At 38.3% G+C, this 23,913-nt stretch overlaps 1 protein-coding gene across 4 annotated transcripts; it reads left to right on the top strand.

The window, feature by feature from the left end:
- Positions 1–1,084: 1,084 nt before the first annotated feature.
- zdhhc20a (zinc finger DHHC-type palmitoyltransferase 20a) lies at positions 1,085–23,752 on the top strand. 4 transcript variants are annotated; one of them, XM_053241061.1, is made up of 14 exons: positions 1,085–1,281; positions 2,840–2,866; positions 4,998–5,092; positions 5,223–5,343; positions 5,437–5,506; positions 5,615–5,647; positions 5,878–5,998; positions 6,300–6,335; positions 7,963–8,095; positions 9,938–10,064; positions 10,761–10,847; positions 12,478–12,587; positions 14,761–14,808; positions 14,973–23,752. In XM_053241061.1, the coding sequence occupies exons 1-13, from the start codon at positions 1,086–1,088 to the stop codon at positions 14,802–14,804; spliced, it is 1,200 nt and encodes a 399-aa protein (XP_053097036.1). In that variant the 5' UTR covers position 1,085; the 3' UTR covers positions 14,805–14,808; positions 14,973–23,752. The 4 variants fall into 4 exon arrangements, with proteins under 4 accessions (XP_053097036.1, XP_053097035.1, XP_026783681.2 ...); XM_026927880.3 differs by having other exon boundaries at positions 1,093–1,281; positions 16,444–23,752; XM_053241060.1 differs by having other exon boundaries at positions 14,761–23,752.
- Positions 23,753–23,913: the final 161 nt, after the last annotated feature.

Genomic DNA, 23,913 nt, shown 5'->3' on the forward strand with positions numbered 1-23,913 from the left:
TTCCCCTCATGCAAACTATTTAATCTAATATTGAAGTTGTCCATCATGCAAACATTTTTTTTTAACATTTATACTGTGTTCCCTGGGACAAAGCAGGACAAAATGTACACAACACTGATTTATTTAAATACTGATACGTATCTCAGAGTATCTAGAAAACAAATTATATTACATAATCCGCCAATGTCAATATCAGCTTAAAATAATAATCTACAATGGTATTGACTCAATGGCCTAATTGTAGCATTAAATCATGCAGGAGACTATAGAGCAAACCATCTGAAACAATATTAGTGAAAATTAGTTTTACCACATGCATACTGCTTCACCTCCTCTCACAACATCTTGGCTCTTATTGTGCTCAAAATAACTAAATAACGCAGTTCAGAAGTATGTAATAAGTAAGGATGTTGCTATTGTTTTCTATTCAGTCATAAACAGTAGGTATGCAGAGCAATATCATTAGAAAAGGTGATTCAGGTGACCTTCTCTCAGCTGCTCCAGTAGTGACCAGCACAGGAACCTATAAGCATTAATAAACAGTTATTACACATGATTTGCTTGTGCTGTAACAACTGTATATGAGAGTATAATAAAATATAACTGTTAATATATTAGATATATTTATTATATAGTTGGCTAACCAATATACAATAGAAATAGCGGATGTTTCTGATCTCACACTGATCAAATCCCTGTTGTGGAGCATAACTGAACCCCCCTCCTCCCTCCACCCCTCCCCCCGTCCCTCCTACTGAGAGCGAAAGCTACTGGGCTGATGGTAACAATAGAAAAACACGTTTTTTAACAAATAATATCCCCGGGACCTTCATGCGATCAGATCTGCCATAAGACGCTTAAATTAGAAAGTGAGCTGTTCCAGACATCCAGATGTTTTCGAGGCGTAGGGTGCTCACTGAGGGTGCACGCGCACAGTTTGAATACCTCTGCCTTAAACGTTACGTAAACATATCAGAGCATTAGAGTAAGGTATTTCTTCTTTATATGTTTTTTTGTTGTGTTTTGTGTTTAAAGTGGGGAAAGTGTTCTTTATAATGACTTATTTTGTGTACTGTGTGCTCATGATGAACTGCATGGCTCTTTGTTTGGCAGGGATCGCTGGCCTGGTGACGTCACAGCCTGTCTCCATATCCAGCTTAAAGATGGCGCCCTCGCGTGTAATGATATGCTGTCAGCGGGGTTTAGCATGGATACCTGTTATTTTCATCAACCTGGTGGTTTGCTGGTCGTATTACGCTTACGTGGTGGAGCTCTGTATCTGTGAGTGTTGCACTAAACTGGTTACTGTGTCTCTGTTCTTCGTGTGAAAGTTGGTGATTAGTTTGGAGTAGCGCAGGGCAGCGGGATGTGGGACTGTAAGTGCCTGGTACCGATACAGAAACCCGGCGAAGTCAGGAACTAGTGCTACACTTTTCACGTGGATTTGTTTACATGGTGTCTTTGTCAGCGGTGTAATTTTATCGTAGTTTTGTGTGTGTTTCTGTGTGAAATCTGTGTGTACCCTGTCAGTGAGCTGAAATCAGTGACCAAAAGTCGTGCGCTGAATGTAGTTATAAATGTAATTGGCTAAAAATTGTTTGTGAGAATTATGAATGATGTTGGTAATGTCCAGCAGTGTGTGAGAATTTGTGAGAATTATGAATGATGTTAGTAATGTCCAGCAGTGTGTGAGAATTTGTGAGAATTATGAATGATGTTAGTAATGTCCAGCAGTGTGTGAGAATTTGTGAGAATTATGAATGATGTTAGTAATGTCCAGCAGTGTGTGAGAATTTGTGAGAATTATGAATGATGTTAGTAATGTCCAGCAGTGTGTGAGAATTTGTGAGAATTATGAATGATGTTAGTAATGTCCAGCAGTGTGTGAGAATTTGTGAGAATTATGAATGATGTTAGTAATGTCCAGCAGTGTGTGAGAATTTGTGAGAATTATGAATGATGTTAGTAATGTCCAGCAGTGTGTGAGAATTTGTGAGAATTATGAATGATGTTAGTAATGTCCAGCAGTGTGTGAGAATTTGTGAGAATTATGAATGATGTTAGTAATGTCCAGCAGTGTGCTCTAGCTGTGATTGCTTTAGCACAGGTACTTCTGTAATGAGTAATCCTCGAGCAAGTTGAAGATTAAACAGGCTTCCGCTTCTAACACACTTTGATAATGAATCACACACACCTCTCTACCTTTATCAGCTCCATGTCTGATGATATTTGATTAAAGTTTAACATTCAATACAACCTACTTTAACAGCATAAACGCACCCTGTGGCTCTCCCTCGCCTTACATATCGCTCTTTCTTCCTGTAAAGAATAACTGTCCTGTATACAGTGCCTATAACTATTGGCCTCCTTGGTTATGCTGGCTTAACAAGACAGTGTGCAAAGCTTTGGCCTTTATACCCATAAACATACACACTGAGTAAATGAAGCATTAGTAATAATAATAATAATAATAATAATAATAAGCCTACACCCCTGATCCATCAATTTTAGTGTTTTTGCATGTATTTGATCTCAAAAACTTGTACAAATGTGAAACAATGTGAAACCATGCTGTACGCCTGACTTCATAAGAGACATAAGCACCTGGTTATTAGTCAGCGCTAGAAGGATTTTCAAATAACTCTAGCACACAAGGGAGGCTTTCTCTATGCAAGATGGCAGTGCCAGTCTCGAAAGGGGTGACTGAGTAGAGGAGGTGAGAAACTGGCAGACCACTCAGCTGCTAAACACCCCTCGAATGCTGGCTTTCAGTGGAAGAAAACTGTCAGTTACATTGATTGAATGTTTTCTAATTTACTCTCTCTTTTCTCTCTCCTAGACACTATCCCTAACACTGAAGAGCAAGGTAAGAATGGGATTGCTTGTAGACTGCTACGGAAATCTATATACAGCCATTAATGTACATAGCATAAAGGATCTGGCATATTTAATATTTAAAAAAATTTAAACATTATATATTTAGATAAGTCATGAAAATGTGCATATATGTATATATATATATATATGCACATTTTCATGACTATCTAAATATATATATATATATATATATATATATATATATATATATATATATATATATATATAATATATATATATATGACTACTGTGCAAAAGTCTTATGCACATGCAAAGAAATGCTGAAGAGCAAAAATGCCTTTCAAAAATAATGAAATTTATTGTTTCTACATTAAAAAAAATACTATAAAGAGCAGTAAACAGTAATAAATGAAACAAAGTCAATATTTGGTGTGACGATCCTTCGCTTTTAAAAAAAAAAAAAGTAGTCTCAGGTACAATATGTGTAGTTTTGGAATATGTGCAAGGAAATGAGCTGTAAGGTTTACTGAGCATCTTGCAGAACCAGCCACAGTTCTTCTAGAGACTTTGACTGTCACATTTGCTTCTTATTTTTGCAGCGAAACCCAGCAGCCTTCATTATGTTTTTTGTTTGAAAAGTGTCTCTTATGTAATATGCTGCTTTCTTTACTGACCTACAAACATTTTTCTGTAACATTTAATTTTGTGCTGGAAAATTAATGTTTGGAAATCTAAAATGTTTTTGTACTGAATCGATAATGTAGAAGTCATAAAATAAAAATCTGTAATAAAGTTTGTACTGAAAAATAGGGTGCCTAAGACTTTTACACAGTACTGTATATACATATTTATACACACACACACACACACACATATATGGATGAATACGCTCACTGAGCACTTTATTAGGAACACTATACTAATACTGGGTAGGGCCTCCCTTTGCTCTCAAAACAGCCTCAATTTTCATTGCATGGATCCCACAGGATAGTGGAAACATTCCTTTGAGATTCTGGTCCATGTTGACATGATGGCATCATGCAATTCCTGCAGATTTTTCAGGAGCACTTTCATGCTGCAAATCTCCCATTCTACCGCATCCCAGAGGTCTTCTATTAGATTCAGATCTGAACAACACTGAAATCAGGAAATATATAGTAACTCATATAAGCACTCTTTACAACTGTGGTGAGCAGAAAAGCATGTCAGAACACACAACACATCAAACCTTAGGTAGATGAGCTACAACAGCAAAAGACCACATCAGGTTCCACTCCTGTCAGCCAAGAACAGGAATCTGAGGCTATCAGGGGCACAGACTCACTGAAACTAGACAGTTGAAGACTGGAAAAAGACCAGGTGATTGTTTTTTTTTCTAATCTTCAACTGTTCAGTTTTAATGAACCTGTGGCCATGATAGCCTCAGATTCTTGTTCTTGGTTGACGGGGTGGAAACCAATGTGGTCTCCTGCTGTTGTAGCCTATCCACCTCGAGGTTCGAAGTTTTGTGCATGCTGAGATGCTTTTCTGCTCACTACAGCTGTAAAGAGTGATTATTTGAGTTACTATATCCTTCCTCACAGCTCGAACTAATCTGGCCATTTTCCTCCTTGTCAACAAGGCAATTCCACCCACAGAACTGTCACTCACTCAGTGTTTTTCGTATTTCATACCATTCTGTGTAAACTCTAGATACTATTGTGTGTGAAATTCCCAGGAGATCAGCAGTTTATGAAATACTCACACCAGCCCTTCTGGTACCAACATCCATGTCAAGATCAAAGTCACAGAGATTACACAGTTTCTTCATACTGATGTTTCTTGTGCATTTTAACTGAAGCTCTTGACCTGTATCTGCATGATTTTTTTGCAATGTCCTGCTGCCACATGACTGGCTGATTAGATAACCTGCTTGAAAGTACAGGTATTTCTAATAAAGTGGACGGTGGTTGTACATTATATTTATATGCCCTATTAAATTTTTGCCAAAAAATCATAAAGTAGGACTGAATATATGGCCTTGTGTCGGTTGTCTGTCACCAACCTTTAATAATTTATTAATTTTAGATCTGCTGTAAAGATATTCTACAATATCTTGGAGAAACTGAATATTTAAGGTTATCTGGTGGAAAACAATCCTATATTGCTTTGTTTTGCAGTTATCTATCTGGTAGTCTTTCATATCTGCTTTGTATTGTTCGTGTGGTCATACTGGAAGACTATAATTTCTAAACCCAGCAACCCTTCAAAAGAGGTATGGTATTTTGACACCCCTCTTATTTCGTCTTCGTTAAAGAAACTTGTATTTTGAAGACATGAAGCAATTTATATTATCCATAAATACAGACTTACACTGCCATTGTTGCTTCTTTATTCTGCCTCAGTTCTCTTTACCAAAGGCAGAAAAAGAGGAGTATGAAAAAGAAGAAAGACCAGAGGCCCAGCAGGAGATCCTGAAAAAAGTGGCCAGAAGTTTGACCATATACACACGTACAGGATCTGGAGGTCAGCATTGTGCATAAAAAATTGTAGATATGATTATTGTAATAGTGTTCAGATGCTAATCAGATTTTTTGGTCCACTTGCTGCTTTTCACAGCTATTCGCTACTGTGATCGCTGTCAGGTAATCAAACCAGACAGATGCCATCACTGCTCTACATGTGACAAGTGAGTGTCAATAAAATATTCCAATTCATTTTTTCTCCAATATGTGTCATTTCTGGTATTATGACTTAAAAAACTGTCTATTATGTATTTCATAATTGTTTTAATTAGGTGTGTACTGAAGATGGATCATCATTGCCCCTGGTGTGTAACTTCGATTTATCTCTATTGTTATGATGCGCAGCTGTGTAGGGTTGTGTGTGTGTGTGTGTGTGCGTGTGCATGTCTGAAAGTGTGCATGCGTGTATTCTTCAGTGATGCTTGAAGACATGAGCTTTTGAGGTGACAGGATACCTCAGGATAATTGTAGCTGAAGACATCCATCCATCTGTATTTATCTCTCTCTCACTGCTTTTTCTCTCTTTTTTGATCAGGGTCAATAACTGTGTGGGCTTCTCAAACTACAAATTCTTTGTGCTGTTCCTGGCCTACTCCATGCTGTACTGCATTTTCATTGCATCCACAGTCCTACACTATTTCATAAAGTTCTGGACAGTAAGTGCATTCCCACAGACATTAAGATGCAGGTGCCCATAAATTAACGCAAGAGTATAATCATCCATAACTTCAATTCCGACTGAATGTTTTTTCTAAATATATTTAAAAAATGACCTGTATCTGTATTAGCATCGTTCTTGACTTGTGGTGCTTAAAAAAAGATAGCAGGCATTGTTGTCTTGACTTTGTGTGTGTGCGTGAGCATGTGTGTGTACAAAAGGATGTATGCAAGTATACATGAGAAAGCAGCCCTTTCGCTGTATCTAACATACTGTCCGTATCTCTAACATTCTTAAAGCTTTGCAGAAGGAGCACTATAGAGCATTGTCCAGAGGTAAACACCATGTGCTTGCTTTGCTCCTATGATTTAAAGTGATGTTTCACCCTTAAGCAAAATCAACAATTTAGTTAAAAGGGACCATGTCCCATTGTGGAAATGACCATTATCTATATTTTTGTCTATAGTTCTACTTATTGATTGGTCATATTGCCAAAAGTCATTTCAACAATTTCACGCTCCTTCCCAACATGCAAAAAAAAATGTATACAAATAAATTTGATGGCGAAGCTGCCAAACAGGAACTGAAGCCATATCTTGACAATGGCTTTATGTAACCACATGTAACTTGAGATTACTTATTAAGACAGCATCCCCATGTGCCCCCAAAACGTTCATGTCAGTTGAACAATAGGGGGTGATAAAACATAAAAACCTATCTTTTTGCTATTTACTCTGGAACCATTCGGAATAAATTCATAATTCTGGTGTCATCATCTTTCAGTGCAAAAACTTTCCATCCACCGTTTCTATATTTCCACCATTATGCAAAACAGGAAGTTTGGCTATATCTCAGCAATGCTTTGACATTTTTGCACCAAATATGGCATACACCTCAAGAATGATAAAAGATCCTATTAGCCTTTGTCTCATTTGAACAAGCTATAGTTGGCACTATAATAAGGAAAAGGGTGTTTTTACACAGAATGGTGCAAAAAAACAAAAAACTTCCTGTGAGCAGAGGGTCTGCAGGCTGAGACACCTTGTTGATGAGAGAGATCAGAGGAGAATGACCAGACTGGGTTGAGTAGACAGGAAGTCTATAATAACTCAAATAAGCACTCTTTACAACAAATGTGGTGAGCAGAAAAGCATCTCAGAATGCACAAGCAATAATTTTTTTCCCCCCAATCTTCAACTCTCCAGTTTGGGTGCATCTGTGCACATGATAGCCTCAGACTCCTCTTCTTGGCTGACAGGAGTGGAATCTAGTGTGCTGTTGTAGCCCATCCATCTCAAGGCTGAAGTTTTGTGCATGCTGAGATGATTTTCTGCTCACAACGGTTGGAAAGTGTCATTGAGTTTCTATATCGTTCCTGGCAGCTCGAACCCATCTGGCCATTTTGGTCTGACCTCTCTTATCAACAAGGCGTTTCCACCCACAGAACTGTCATTTACACAATGTTTTTTGTTTTTCGCAGCATTCTGTGTAAACTCTAGGGACTGCTGTATGTGAAATTTTCAGGAAATCTGGTACCAGCAATGATGCCACGATCGAAGTCACAAAGATCACAATTTTTCTTCATTCTGAGCTTTAATGTGAACATTACCTGAAGCTCTTGATCTGTATCTGCATGATTTTTGCATTGTGCTGCTGCCACATGATTGGCTGTTTAGATGACTGCATGAATGTGCAGTTGTACAGGAGTTCCTAATAAAGTGGAGGGGAGTGTTTACTTTCATCAGCATTTTTCATGAGCCTTTTAGCAGATTAGATAAATATGTAGTAGCTGTCTTGTCTTTTTTTTCCAACATGGTCTAGAAAAGCCATTTTTGATCCAGGAGCTGATTTTGATCTATATTTCATTCATCAGTGGGTAACACTACTCAGGTTGCATGCAATTTAGAGCAATACCTATTACGAAACGTTTTAAAAAAGTGTCCCTCATTTCTTGGAAAACAGAATCAGCTGCCAGACACTCATGCTAAGTTCCACGTGCTGTTCCTCTTCTTTGTGGCGGCCATGTTCTTCATCAGCATCCTCTCACTGTTCAGCTACCATATCTGGCTCGTGGCTAAGAACAGGACCACTATAGGTAACCCATACAATTTGATCTATACTAAAGTTAAAAAAAAAAAAAAAAAAACTCTCCAATGCCATGTAATTCAGTTTATCTCTGACCACACAGTGTGGCTTGTTTTGTTTGGTCTTAACTCAGTTTCAGTCCCTTCCAAAAGTATGGGAACAGCTAGGCCAATTCTTTTTTTTTTTTTTTTTTTTTTTAAATTATACACTGAAGACATTTGAGTTTGAGATCAAAAGATGAATGAGATGATAGATCAGAATTTCAGCTTTCATTTCCTAATATTTCCATCTAGATATGTTAAACAATTTAGAGCATTGCACCTTTGCTGTCAGACCAATTGTGTGAGCAAAAATATTGGAACAAATGGTCTTAAAGTAAATAGCACTTAATATTTGGTTGCCTAGCCCTTGCTTGCAATAACTGCCAGCATCATCACCAAACTGGTGCATTCTTCTTTTGTGATGCTTATCCGGGCTTGTATAATAGCTTCTTTCAGTTAATGTATGTTTTAGGGGGTTTCTCCCAGCCTCTTCTTCGGGAGGTGAAATGCATGCTCAAATGGGTTAAGGTCTGGTGATTGATTTGGCCAGTCTAAAACCTTCCACTTTTTTCCCCTGATGAAGTCCTCTGTTGTGTTTGCAGTGTGTTTTGGGTCAATGTCTTGCTGCATAATGAAGTTTCTCCCAATTAGATTAGGATGCATTTCAATGTAAATTGGCAGACAGAATGTTTCTGTAGACTTCTGAATTCATTCTGCTGCTACCAGCATGAGTTACATCATCAGTAAAGATTAATGAACCTGTTCTAGAAGCAGCCATGCAAGCCCAAGCCATGACATTACCTCGACCCTGTGTGTCCGATGAGCTCATATGTTTTGCATAATGAGCAGATCCTATCTTTCTCCACACTTTGGCCTTTCCATCACTTTGGTAAAGGTTAATCTTGGTTCTAGAACTTTCGTGGCTCATCTCTGTATTTCTGAGAATTCCGATCTGGCCTTCTGATTCTTACTGCTGATGAGGGATTTGCATCTTGTGGTATGACCTCTATATTTCTGCCCCCAAAATCTTCTTCGAATGGTGGATTGTTGTATTCGCTATGCCCAATGCTTTTGCAATGTCTTTTTCCCTCTTTTCTCAGCTTCAAAATGGCTTGCTTTTCTCCCATAGACAGCTTTCTGGTCTTCATGTTGAAACCCAGGGCTCAGCCCAAGAGTAGACATTCAGCTGTTAATTGTTTACACAGTCAGTCTAACAGGGCACACCTGGGCAACAAGACACACCTGCCAGTCACATGTTCCAATATTTTTTTTGATCACTTGAAAAATGGGTGGGTTCAAACAAAAGGTGACATGTTCTAAGTTGTTTAACACATCTAGATGTTACTATCAGGAAATGAAAGCTGAGATGCTGATCTATCCTCTTAAATTCATCTTTAGATCTCAAACCGAAATATCTTCAGTGTATAACAAAATCAAAAGAATTGGCCTTGCCGTTCCAATCCTTTTGTACGGGTCTGTATTTAATCTCTTAATTTCTTTTTCCCTGTTCTCTACTAATCTTTAAATATTCTTGTAGCCTGTTTTTTGTATTCTATTTTGGTGAGTCTATTTTATAACTTTAGTTACAGCTGTTTGTTATGCTTAAGCAGGCAGAGCTTAAATTAAGGTAGGTTAACCTAAAGTAAGTTTCAAGCTGATTTGGATCACAGTGTTCATACAATGTACAGTTTTCATAGTAGTGAACAATGTGACTTGTATTTTATATTTTTAATACTTTTTGTTGTGTGTGTTAAGTGGAATGAGAGTGGTGGAGTTACTGATATCTGCTTCTCTCCTTCTTCTCCTGACAGAGGCTTTCAGAGCTCCAGTGTTCAGAAATGGTGCTGATAAAAACGGCTTTACTCTGGGCTGCTGCAAAAATTTTGCCCAGGTTTTTGGAGACCAAAAGAAATACTGGTGCTTGCCTATTTATTCGAGGTAAATGAAAATACATTTAAAGGGACACTCCGGCCAAAATCTGAAATTTAAACATTGATAGAACTGTTGTAAACATGCCTACTGGTATGCTACAGTGATGACACAGCGGGTTCTGTAGCGAGATTTCCCTGTTTGAATACTGATGATGTATCTTGGAGGTGGACACAAAATTTGAAAACTTACAACAGTTATGGTGGACATTTTGGTGAGAGGGGATTGACCATGGGGGGGACGGTGATGCGGGAATGGGAGGCAATGGTATATTTAGAGAACCCAGATAGCTAGCTGGCTACTGCTAATAAGCAGTCACTTTGCTTTGTAAGTAAATTATTAGATTAGCAATTAGCAATAGAGCAAAATGATTACTCAAGCGACAGAAATGACTCAACAGAGGAGGATTCTTTTTTTTTTTTTAATTTTTTTTTTTAATCAGACCATCTGGGGACATTCTAAAGCTCTTAACGTGAAAAATGCTAAACATGGCTTAATGTATTAAAACAACAACCAGAAAATCATTTTTCTCTCACATTTCTTGTCATAAACACTGTCTACTGCTAAGACCCTGGAGGATTTTTGTGTGGGTGATCTGCATTTGAAGTAACATCCTATTATAACCATCAGCAAATTGCATTAAAAATACATAGGTCATACATAGTTCACATTTCAGTAAACGTTGCTCTCTCTGTTTTTAATGAGCTTGGGAGATGGTTGTACTTTTCCTGCTCGATTAGTCAACACTGATGCTGAACAGGGCATTGTAGACCACCAGAACAACGTGAAATGGTAATCTCTGATGCTTATTTTACTTTTATACAGTGTTTTATATAAATGCTTATAATTAATTTTACTGTTATACAGTCATCTCCGAAAGTATTGGAACGGCAAGGTGAATACTTGTTTTGTTATACACTGAAGACATTTCGGTTTGAGATCTAAAGATGAATTTAAGAGGATAGATCAGCATCTCAGCTTTCATTTCCTGATATTTACATCTAGATGTGTTAAACAACTTAGAACATGTCACCTTTTGTTTGAACCCACCATTTAAAGTAATCAAAAATATTGAATCATTTAACTGATAGGTGTTTCTTGTTGCCCAGGTGTGCCCTGTTTAAACAATTAATAGAGCTGAAAGTCTATTCTTGGTTTGAGCCCTGGGTTCTGCCTGTGAAGTTAAAAAAGATAAACCAACATGATGAGCAGAGAGCTGTTTATGGGAGAAAAGCAAGCCATTTTGAAGTGTAGAAAAGAGGGGAAGATATGAGTCATTGCAAAAGCATTGGGCATAGCCAATACAACAATTTGGTAAGCCCCGAAAAGGAAAGAAACCACTGGTGAACTGACATCCAGACACTGAACAGGTCAGCCAAGGAAAACAACAGCAGTTGTTGACAAACACTGTGAGAACTGTGAAGGAAAAACTCAAAAACAACAGTCAGTGACATCACCAACAACCCTCGCAAGGCAGTGGTGAAGTTATCACAATCCATCATTTGAACAAGACTTCAAGAGCAAAAATATAGAGGCTGTACCACAAGATGCAAACCACTCATCAGGAGTAAGAATCGGAAGGCCAGAATGGAATTCACAATGAAATACAGAGATGAGCCAAAAAAGTTCTGGAACCAAGATCACTAAAGTGTGGAGAAAGAAAGGATCTGCTCATGATGCAAAACATAAAAGCTCATCGGTCAAGCACAGTGGAGGATGTTTCATGGCTTGGGCTTGCATGGCTGCTTCTAGAACGGGCTCACTGATGTTTATTGATGATGTAACTCATGATGGTAGCAGCAGAATGAATTCAGAAGTCTACAGAAACATTCAAGCTACCAATTTACAGAGAAATGCATCTAATCTAATTGGGAGAAACTTCATTATGCAGCAAGGAAATGACCCAAAACTCACCGCCAACACAATAAATGACTGAAAGAAGCTGTGGTAAAAGCTTGGAAAAGCATCACAAAAGAAGAATGCAACAGTTTGTTGATGTCAGTGGGTCGCTGGTTTGATGCAGTTTTTGCAAGCAAGGGATATGCAAAAAAATATTAAGCGTTATTAACTTTAATTTATTTTAAGACTATCTGTTCCTATAATTTTGCTCACATAAAAATATGGGTGGTCTGCCAGCAAAGGTTTTACAAATTTAGATGTAAATATCATGAAATGAAAGCTGACTGCCTATAGTCTCATATTCATCTTTTGATCTCAAACCTAACTGTCTTCGGTTTATAGCAAAAACAAGAATTTGCTTTGCCAATCCAATACTTTTGGAGGGGACTGTATGTAGCTTGATATAATGTTAATAGATGCATTATGTATCACACATGCACGTTTGCCTTATTAAGAAAATATTTAAAAGATCCACTGAGGATTATAGGGTACTGGTTGCTGATTAATTGTGTATAAATTACAGTGCTGTGGATGGACAGCTAAACAGCAGACCTCTCAGCGAGTCACAGAATCATCTCCTAAACAGCAGTGTCTCCTTGGATGAGCAGAAAGACTGCAGCACCACAAACACTGGTTGGGAAAAATGTTTAGTTTTCTTTTACTACTATACTTACATAAATAATTAAAATTCTTCATAATTAAAGAATGAGAATTGCTATACTGCAATACTGATGGAAAAAGAAATGCAACAGTAATAACTGGAATAAAAAATCGAACCCTAATTGCATAAATTCCAATAATGCACAAATGAACTTAATCACAGGGAAACAAAATAGCTGTGAACATGAACAACAGTCATTCTACAGTACTTCCTGCAGTGAGGGCCTCTTGTAGCTGCTAGAAGACTTTAATTTTTTAATACCAACCCTACAGATGAACCTGATAAATTAGGTTGGCATTGAAAGGCAAGAGGATCACATTGTCTCCTGATGTGATCCAGGATATCTCAGAGGTGCTCTGTGGGGTTAAAGCTCAGGGAGAAGGATGATGGTCCTCATTATTATCAGCCTGTAGTGATTCCAGTGTTCCTATTGCTTGCATTATGAAATGCTCAGGAAAGTGAGGTTTTTTTTTTAACAGTGACGTACACCTTGAAGTAAGTACATTTTAAAGGTGACTTAGTTGGACTCATTACGCACACGTGCACCGATGACCTTTAATGTGATTAGCAAGCAGCAAATGTTTCACTGCGCAAGCTATATTGCTGGTGAGAAGGCTTAAGGCAAAAGTTGATTCAAATAGTTTCAAGGTTCAAGGCTCTTTATTTGTCACATACATATTACATCCATTTGATGTAGTGAAATGTTTTTCCTTATTTGTACGTCCCACAGTGCAACAATGAACAGAAGCACTAACGTAGGCAGCCTTCCTTAGCGGTGCCATCTTGGATCGAGTGACTAGTTTCTAGAATGACCTTTTTCCAATCCGTATACTGTACAGTTGAGGCCACAACTTTACATACACCTAGGCTAAAGATATTCAATTTCAGTTTTTCACAGCTCCACATTTCATGTTACCATACATTTCTTTTCTTTGTTCACATCAGAGGTAATTTTAAAGCAAACAATTACAGACAGATTTATTTCAGCATTTATTTAATACATCAGATTTTCAGTGGGTCAAACGTTTACGTACAATTTGTTAGTATTTGGTGGCATTGCCATTTAGTTGCATAACTTGGGTCAAACAATTGAGGTAGCCTTCCACAAGCTTCTCGTAATAGAATCTTTGCTAGGATTTGTGCCCATTCCTCCTGACAGAATGGGTCTCAGACAGGTTTGTGGGCCTCCTTGCTCAGACATGCTTTTTCAGTTCAGTCCACAAATTTTCTGTGGGATTCAGGTTAGGGCTTTGTTATGGCCACGCCAGTACTTTTACTTTGTCTTTAGCCATTTTGTTACAATTTTCGAGGCATGCTGAGGATCATCGTCCTCCTGGAAGACCCAATGCTGACCGTTTTAACTTTCTGGCTCATGTCTTAAGGTGCTGCTTCAGTATTTCTAGATAATCCTCCTTCCTCTTGATGTCATCTATTTTCTAAAGTGCACAAGTCCACTTTCCAGCAAAACACCCCCACAACATGATGCTGCCAACCCCATTCTTCAAAGATGGGATATTGTTCTTCACTCTTTTTTTTTCTCCATACATTACTTTGATCACTATAGCGAAACAGTTCAATTTGTGGACCCTCTTAATGATGGATGTGCATATTTTGGTACCTGATACCTCCAGCTCCTTCACCATTTCCTTTGTTGTTGTTTGGGATATTCCAGAAATTGATGTGATGACATTTGGAACTCCTGACTAGCCAGTGATCATAATTGGGATTTAATTGGGAGTGGCTGTAAAAGGGCCTATCTTTAATAACAGTGCCTTTTCTTCCCTTTGATACTATGGGAAAATCCAAGCAACTCAGCCAAGACCTCAGAAAAAAAATGTGAATGTAAACTTAGACCCACTAGAAACCTGATACAATGAACTAAAACTGAAATAAATCTGTCTGTAATCAGTTGTTTTAAAATGACCTCTGATGTGAGCAAAGTAGATGCCCTAACTAACTTGCCAAAAGAAACGTATGGTAACATGAAATGTGTGGAGCTGTAAAAAACTGAGATTCATTATTCTTAGCCTAGGTGTATGTAAACTTTTGGCTTCAACTGTAGTTCTGCAAAAAACTAATGTTTTTTAAGTAAAACAATGTGATGAAAAGATGAGTGAATTCTTACACACTGTTCCTGTGCTGCAGATAATGGGCTAACAGTCACGGTTTCCACAGAGAGGGAGTCCTAACCAGGTAAAGACATTGGATATTACACACATCCAGTGTTAGGCACATGCCAGCAGTACAGTCATTTTCATAGGCAAGCTTCAGGCTATGTCCTTGGCACACACTGAGGCTTGTTTCAGGTATACACAGATCAGCCATAACATTAAAACCACCTGCCTAATATTGTGTAGGTCCCCTTGTGCTGCCAAAACAGCTCTGACCGTCGAGACATGGACTCCACAAGACCTCCACAAGTTGTGCTGTGGTACCTGGCACCAAGACGTTAGCAGCAGATGCTTTAACTCCTATAAGTTGCTAGGTGGGGTCTCTATGGATAGGACTTGTTTGTCCAGCACATGCACTGATGCTTGATCGGATTGCGATATGGGGAATTTAGATGCCAAATCAACACCTCGAACTCTTTGTCATGTTCCTCAAACCATTCCTGAACAATTTTGGAGTGTGGCAGGGTGCATTATCCTGCTGAAAGAGGCCACTGCCATTAGGGAATACTGTTGCCTTGAAGGGGGGCACTTGGCCTGCAACAATGTTTAGGTAGGTGGTATGTGTCAAAGTAACATCCACATGAATGCCAGGACCCAAGGTTTCCCAGCAGAACATTGCCCAGGGCATCACATTGCCTCCGCCTTCTTCCCATAGTGCATCCTGGTGTCACCTATTTCACAGGTAAGCAGCACATATGCACCTGGCCATCCACATTATGTAAAAGAAAATGTGATTCATTAGACCAGGCCACCTTCTTCCATTGCTCCGTGGTCCAGTTCTGATGCTCACTTGCCCATTGTAGGCACTTTCGGTGGCATACAGGGGTCAGCATAGGCACTTTGACCAGTCTGCGGCTATACAGCCTCATACACAGTATGTTGCGTTGCACAGTGTGTTCTGACACCTTTCTATCATAGTCAGCATCAACTTTTTTAGCAATTTTTGCTGCAGTAGCTTTTCTGTGGGATCAGAACAGACAGGCTAGCCTTCACTCCCCACGTGCATCAGTGAGCCTTGGGTGCCTGTGACCCTGTCACTGATTCACCGGGTTGTTCCTCCTTGGACCACTTTTGGTAGGTACTAACCACTGCAACCCGGGAACACCCCACAAGACCTGCTGATGCTCTGACACAGTTGTCTAGCCATCACAATTTGGCCCTTGTCAAAGTCGCTCAGAGCCTTATGCTTGCCCATTTTTCCTGCTTTCAACACATCAACCCCGAGAACTGACTGTACATTTGCTGCCTAATACATCCCACACCTTGGCAGGTGCCATTGTAATGAGATAATCAGTGGTATTCACTTCACCTGTCAGTGGTTTTGATGATATGGTTGAAACGTGTATCAGCTGGTTTATAGTGATTTATAATGATTTGGTGAAAATTTTTGTACTTTTGACAATCACAAATGTTAGTGTGCAATCCGATCTTTTGTTTTGTTGTGAATCCCTTTGAATGCATTTCAGCATAAGCTCAAAGGCTAATCCAGACAAACCAAATTTGATATGAGGACCTGTGTACTGACTGTGTACTCAACGGAATAGTCAATGATTAGGCCCATTCTGGATAGTAGGAGGAGGATTTTGGCCTTTTAGGTATAATTCTTTTGGTGTTTGTTATGGTGATGGTACCTACTAATCCTTGTCTTTTTCCCTAGTACCTCAGGATGAAACATGATTATTTTGATCAAATGGGCGCATTGCACTCCTCTTTTAAAGACTTCACCCAACAGACTACAGACCCAAAAGACCTGCCTTAAGCCGCAGCTTCCTCTCATGTGCAACTGGTAACCAGTGAACCAAATCATATGTGTAGTGTACAGTATTTCTAGTTTCATTTAGTATTCAGTTGGAATGGGCCAAACGAGTGGCATGAGTACTTCAAACGTAGCATGATGGTGCCAGTTATAACAGCTCCATCATCTCCCAAACGCATGTGGTCCTCAGCTTGTTTGTCTGAGCTCTGAGTGAAAAATACAGACAGCTCTACAATTATAGGAAACTTTGGTAAAGATGGATTAAAAAAGGGTTCAAAGAATGTCTTTGTGTAACAAAACCATATGTGTCACAAATATTGGCACCCCCACATTTAGTACTTTGTGTAACCTCCTTTTACCAACATAACGGCACAGGAGTTTTCTCCTATAATGCTTGGAGATTACAGAGCAAGAAATATGAGATGATGCCTCAGTACAGAATCTCTCCAGATCTTGTAAATTCTTTTCTTTAGCTCACCCCACAGGTTTTCAGTGGGCCTTAGGTCGGGACCAGGATGGTCATGAGTCTGTGGTCATTAAACTGTTTTAAGGGAAAATACATTTGTGTCCTCTTCCAGGCAGGGTCATTACAGCTCTGGTTGTTTCAAGCTTCTTCATTTTTGCCCTAATAGGATATAGGCATTCTTAGGTGTATAGCTATTTTTATAGCCATTGCCTGACTTATGAAAGTTAACACACTTTTGTCTCATTTGATTTGTGTATTCATCTTGATGAATGACTAAGGGAGTTTGGCCTCTGTGACACTTCATTTATACTCCCTGTTTCACTGAAATCATGGGTGACTGCTTAAGAATTCCTAAATACTCAGGAGAATTTAGAAAGGTAAATATGTATGAGAACATGCTTCAGTCACATTTTGTTCATAAGGATTCCAACTTTTGCTAATAATGCTTTTTTTTTTTTTTTAAATACATAGTTCTCTCTGAAAGTATTGGAACAGCAAGGCCAATTCTTTTTTTCTATTCACTGAAGACATTTGGGTTTGAGATCAAAAGATAAATGAGACAATAGATCAGAATTTCAGCTTTCATTTCTTGATATTTACATCTGGATGTGTTAAACAACTTGAAGGCAGGGTCTTCAATCTTATCCACAAAGGGCCGTTATTGGCTGCAGGCTTTCATTCTAACCAAACAGGAGCCACACCTGATTCTACTTGTTTAATCAGTAGAATTGAAACCATAAACCATTTTTCAAGTGATCAAATAATATTGGAACATGTGACTGACAGGTGTTTCTTGTTGCCCAGGTGTTCCCTGTTAAATGTTCAATCTAAACAATTAATAGAGGTAGTGTCATGGCTTGGGCTTGCATGGATGCTTCTGGAAATGGCTCACTAATCTGTATTGATAATGTAACTCATGATGGTAGCAGCAGAATGAATTCAGAAGTCTGCAGAAACATTCTGTCTGCCAATTTACAGAGAAATGTATCTAATTTTATTGGGGGGAACTTGACAACAAAGACAACAAAGAACTTCAGGAGGTGAAATACATGCTCAATTGGGTTAAGATCCGGTGATTGGCTTGGCCAGTCTAAAACCTGAAGAGAAGACTGAAGGGAGAAACCCCCCAGAACAAACAAACAACTGAAAGAAACTGTGGTACAAGCCTGGAAAAGCATCACAAAAGAAGAATGCAACAGTTTGGTGATGACAGTGGGTTTTTGCAAGCAAGGGATATGCAACCAAATATTAAATGTTATTTATGTTAACACTACCTGTTCCAATACTTTTGCTCATCTAAATATTGGGTAGTCTGCCACTGAAGGTGCCATGTTCTAAGCCGTTTAAGACAGCTAGATGTAAATATCAGGAAATGAAACATGAAATTCTGATCTATCTTCGCATATTCGTCTTTTGATCCCAAACCCAAATGTCTTCAGATATAGCAAACACAAAGGAATCGGCCTTTTTGGAACCAATGGTATGTGTTTTATAAGGGTTATTAATTTTCTTAGAAAAAATTACTTAGTTAAAGGTTAGATTTCTCATACTGAAAATGAATAAATATCAATGAATGAAGAAGCTAAAAGCACACAAATCTCTTTGCCCATTTTCATCAAGGGTGCCAATAATTCTGGAGCTGACTTTAGTTAAAAATATTTGGTCGCAATGTGAAATCTTCTATTCCTTTTCCCATTCAAAAGTGAATGAATTTCATAATCAGTTTGTCAATTTATTCACCAAAACAGAAATTGCAGAAAGATCAAATTCAAATGTATTCTGGTAAAATCAGCGAACTGCACACAGGAGCTCCATATAAAATCATGTGTAGGTAGGCTATAGACATTAGCCATTGCTCATACTGAGTTTAATGAATAAGTGGTGGCCCTAATGTTAATTTAATAACAAAAGACTAGGAAACAAACTTTATTTAAAGAGTTTTTTCTCTCATTTCATCCACTTTGCTGCTCTATGCTTTTAACAAACCCATTCACTGTGTTCCTTGCAAGTGGTTTTGGGTAAGAGATAGCTGAGAAGTCCACTCTGATGCAGGTTTCATCTTGCTTGAAGCCACTCTATTGAAGCATTAAATGATAAATGGTATGCACCAGTGAGGTCTGATGAGACCTGAAGTATGCTAACTGGGACAGAGCATGTCACAAAATAGTTCCAGGAAAGATTTTCCTTGGTCTAGTGTCTGGATCTTGACCCTACCAAGCATATTGGAAGTAGAAGAAAGTCTGTTTGCAGGAACACTGTACATTCAGCATCTTATAAAATCCATGCCCAGGTGCATGTATGCTTTTCTGAAGGCCAAACAAGGAGTGACATGCTACTGGATAGGTGTATATAATAAACTGCCAACTTCATAAACATTACATTGCCTGTATAAACAGTAAGGTAGCTGGAATAATTAGTAACCTACACAGTTGGTTACAGGCTCAAAGCATTTGTACCTCAGGCTCAAACCTATACAAGAACAGGAATGCTAGCACTCTGATGATTGTAACTCTGGGGGGAACAAAAAGTACAATGTAAGACTTTGACTTTAGAATAGTGGTACTTTTAAGTGCACTTTGGAGTTGAAAAGCACCAAGGCTTGCAAAGCCAAAATTTGCCAGTAAAGGCTCACCTGCAGACACGATAGATAAGCAAGCCCTAGCAGTTGATTGACGCTGACGCTATATGGAAGCGAATGAGAGGTGCTTTTTTCACTCCAGCTGAACAACTTGTAAGTAAAACATGAAACTTGTCATTAAAGAGTATAAAAGCATTACTGCAAAGAAAAGAACACTTTGGCAATTAACAAAGATTGAGAAGCAGCATGGCAGAAAATATGACAATAAATGCCCACTTTCCATAATCTAGTGGAAAGCCTTCCCAGAAGAGTGGAGGTTATTATAACAGCAAATAATTATATAATGGGATCGGATGTTCAGCAAGCACACAAGGGTGTGAGTGGTCAGGTGACCTAGTATTTTAGATTTAATACTGTCGTACTGTCTGTGCTTTGACTTTGGAAGAGTGAAGTTTAGGCATTTGTGTAGCACAGTTTTAGACTCCTTGGTCAACAAATAACTAACCATGCTTAGTTCCTAACCATGCTTATCTTGTATGAGGCTGAAACAGACCATGAAGCATCTTCACATTAGCATATTAATCCTTACACTCATGTGGGGTGCAGTCCATCCACCAATTACATGTTTTTCAAGTTCTTGATTTTCAACTTCGATTTTGTATCATGGAATACTCTCAGCAGACTTTCAACATTTTTGGGAGGACAGTTCTGTTTACATCTTATGTTTTATGTATTTGATGCTGGTACAGCAGGAGAAGGGGATAATATTGTTCAGTGTTTTTTTTGTTAAGTCATTTTGTAATTCTATGCATAGCTGCTAGAATTGTCCTAGAATTTACTTTTCTGTGCTTCAAAAGTAAGTGCAGTCACACAGGATGAAAATCAATTACTTTAATGCACCACACAAATAATTACAAACACTTTGCCTTTTATTTTTCAAGAAGTAATATGCAAAACATCAGTATGTTTAAAAATCAGACATATTGCACAGTGATTTGCAGTAATACATTTTTTTCTACTTGCTTTGCACCATTTTATCACTCATAACTGCTATGGAATAAGCCTTTAAGTAGTTTTAGGCTTAAGTGGTATTAAAATGTTCATACTGTTATGAACATTCAACATTCATCCATACATACACTCAACGAACACATTATTAGGAACACTATACTAATACTGGCCTCCCTTTGCTCTCAAAACAGCCGCAATTCTTTGTGGCATGGATTCCACAACATGTCGGAAACGTTCCTTTGAGATTCTGGTCCATGTTGACATATTTACATCACACAATTCCTGCAGATTTTTCAGGTGCACTTTCCTGGGGTGAATCTCCTGTTCTACCACATCCCAAAGGTGTTCTATTGGATTCAGATCCAGTGACTGAGAAGGCCACTGAATAACAGTGAACTCATCATCATGCTATAAGTAGCCAATAGAAGATGGGTAAATTGTGGCCAAGAAGGGATGCACGTGGTCAGCAACAATACTCAAATAGGCATTCAAGCGATGATTGGTGTTAACAGGCCCACAGTGCGCCAAGAAAACTTTCCCCACACCATTACACCACCTCCACCAACCAGGACTGCTGATACAAGGCAGGGTGGATCCATGGATTCATGCTGTTGGTGAGAAATTCTGACCCTACCATCTGTGTGCCTCAGCAGAAATAGAGATTCATCAAAACAGGATTTTTCCAGTCTTCAACTGTCCAGTTTCGGTGAGCCTGTGCCCACTGCAGCCTCAGCTTTCTGTTCTTGGCTGACAAAAGTGGAACCCAACGTGGTCTTCTGCTGTTGTAGCCCATCCGCCTCAAGGTTCGATGTGCTGCACATTCTGAGATGCTTTTCTGCTCATCACAATCATACAGAGTGGTTATCTGAGTTACTGTAGCCTTTCTGTCAGCTCATCTGGCCTCTCTCAACAAGGTGTTTCCATCCACAGGCACTGGCACTCACTGGATGTTTTTTCTTTATTGGACGATTCTGAGTCAACTCTAGAGAATGTTGTGCATGAAAATCCCAGGAGCTCAGTAGGTATAGAAATACCCAAACCAGCCTTCTGGCACCAACATGGTCAAAATCACTGAGATCACATTTTTTCCCCCATTCTGATGGTTGATGTGAACATTACCTGAGGCTGCTGGCCTGTATCTGCATGATTTTATGCATTGCACTGCTGCCACACAATTGGCTGATTAGATAATTTCATGACTGTGTAGGTGTACAGGTGTTCCTAATAAAGTGCTCAGTGAGTGTACATTCACCTATGGACATTACCAGGGAATATAATATTTTTCCTCAGATGACTTTAGTAATCTTAGTTTTGTTACGTTTAGTTTTGTACCACTTCAGGGCACAAGAGGTAAATTTTATTTTTTTTAACAGAGATCACAATCAGTCTTTATCTAGTTGATTGCTGACATTCTGACAAAAAATACATTTATTTATGCAAATGAGGCTCCATCTGATTAAATATGCATAAGTATGCATATAGTTTTTGGGTGATGTTAGAATTAAAATGTTTATTTCATTGTAAACTTTGCGGAGCGTAAGTAAAGCCTTCTACACAGTTAAATTTCAAATAATGTGGTGATAACACCTATAAAGAAACATTTTCTGTAAAGTTTTCATGTTTTTTTATGTTTCATTACTACGGTTTAAGAGAAGACATTTTATAAATCCAGCTTATCCAAAAATCTGAAAAATAATTGACATGACCAAAATTGTCATTTCTACTTAACTTCTACTTGAATTGCTCTTGGGTTAATCTGTAAGAGCACTTTAATTATTAATAACAAATTAAAATCTTATTAACAATTAACATTAAACCATTGCTCTCCTAATTATGCCAAAACTAAATCGTATTACAAAAATGCATTAATTATTATGAACAATATATTTGTCTAATATAGTACGTAACTTCACAGCAAACTACTGTGAGTATAAAAGTACTCAACAATCTTGTTTGCCTTTGTAGCCTAAAAGAAGTGAGGTTGATGTGTTCCTTGCACTAAACATTCTAAAATCCCAACAATTACCATCTTTACCAGGTTTAATACTTAGCACTGATTGGTGGCAATGTTACAGTGATTTGTTTTTCCATCTTTGTTGGGTGCACTTTACAGGAGTCATATGAAATGATGCTTAAACTGCTACTATACACACAGGTCTAGACAAGTAAACATATCTAATGCAGTCTACTGAAGCAATATTATGTATTTTTGACTTATTTTTATGATAATTTTTCATTTCAATACTCATACAGTAAAGCTAGATCAGATCTCAGATCTCAGGCCTCATGACAAAATTAAGCTACTACGATGTATGTCATTGTGTTTCATTGGAACTTAAAAGTTGGTTCTCTATTAACATTATAACCAGTGTATAGTGTACAGTAACTTCAGTATATCGCACAAGCCTAATTTTAAAGCAGTAACTTAAATGAACACTGACAATATTTTAGATTAAGTAAAAGTGGTCAAGTTGTGACATGACTGTGATCAATACCAAAAACATTCTGGATCTCAATAATCATTATTAACCTTGCATTTTCAGATGTTATCGGAATCATATACCAAATTATTTGTATTTTTTCTGTTTTGTATTAAGAATTAAAATTTTAAGTTGTATTTATGTTTGCCTATACAGTGAGGTCCATAAGTATTTGGACAGTGACACAACTTTGAGAATTTTGCCTCTGTACACCACCACAATGGATTTGAAATGAAGCAATCAAGATGTGATTGAATTGGCGACTTTCAGCTTTAAGTGAAGTGACTTGTGGCCAAGTATGGTGACCCATACTCGGAATTTGTGCTCTGCATTTAACCCATCCAAGTGCGCACACACACAGTAGTGAACACACACACAAACCGTGAACACACACCCAGCCTTTTTTGCTGCGGCGCCCGGGGAGCAGTTGGGGGTTCGGTGCCTTGCTCAAGGGTCTCACCTCAGTCGTGGTCTTGAGGGTGGAAGAGAGCGCTGGTCATTCACCCACCCCCCCCCCGCCCCATGGAGGGAAATGGCTGTAATTCCTAAACTGTTAATGCAATATTTTTGTTAAACCCCTTGAATTAAAGCTGAAAGTCTACACTTCAGTCACATCTTGATTGCTTCTGTACAGAATTATGATATTTATGGACCAGACTCTATAGTATTTCTTTTTTTCTTTTTTTTTTTTTTTTTTTTTTTTTACTTATCTGCAGGCCAGTTTAGGTTTATGGTGTAATATTTAAATGTCTAAACAGTTTGCACAAACATTTTCATGTCTAACTGAATTTAATGTTTGTATTTTGTAGATTACATAACTCCAGTAAATGTGTACT

This window comes from Pangasianodon hypophthalmus, chromosome 17 (genome assembly GCF_027358585.1).
Source record: "Pangasianodon hypophthalmus isolate fPanHyp1 chromosome 17, fPanHyp1.pri, whole genome shotgun sequence".
NCBI lineage: Eukaryota > Metazoa > Chordata > Actinopteri > Siluriformes > Pangasiidae > Pangasianodon > Pangasianodon hypophthalmus.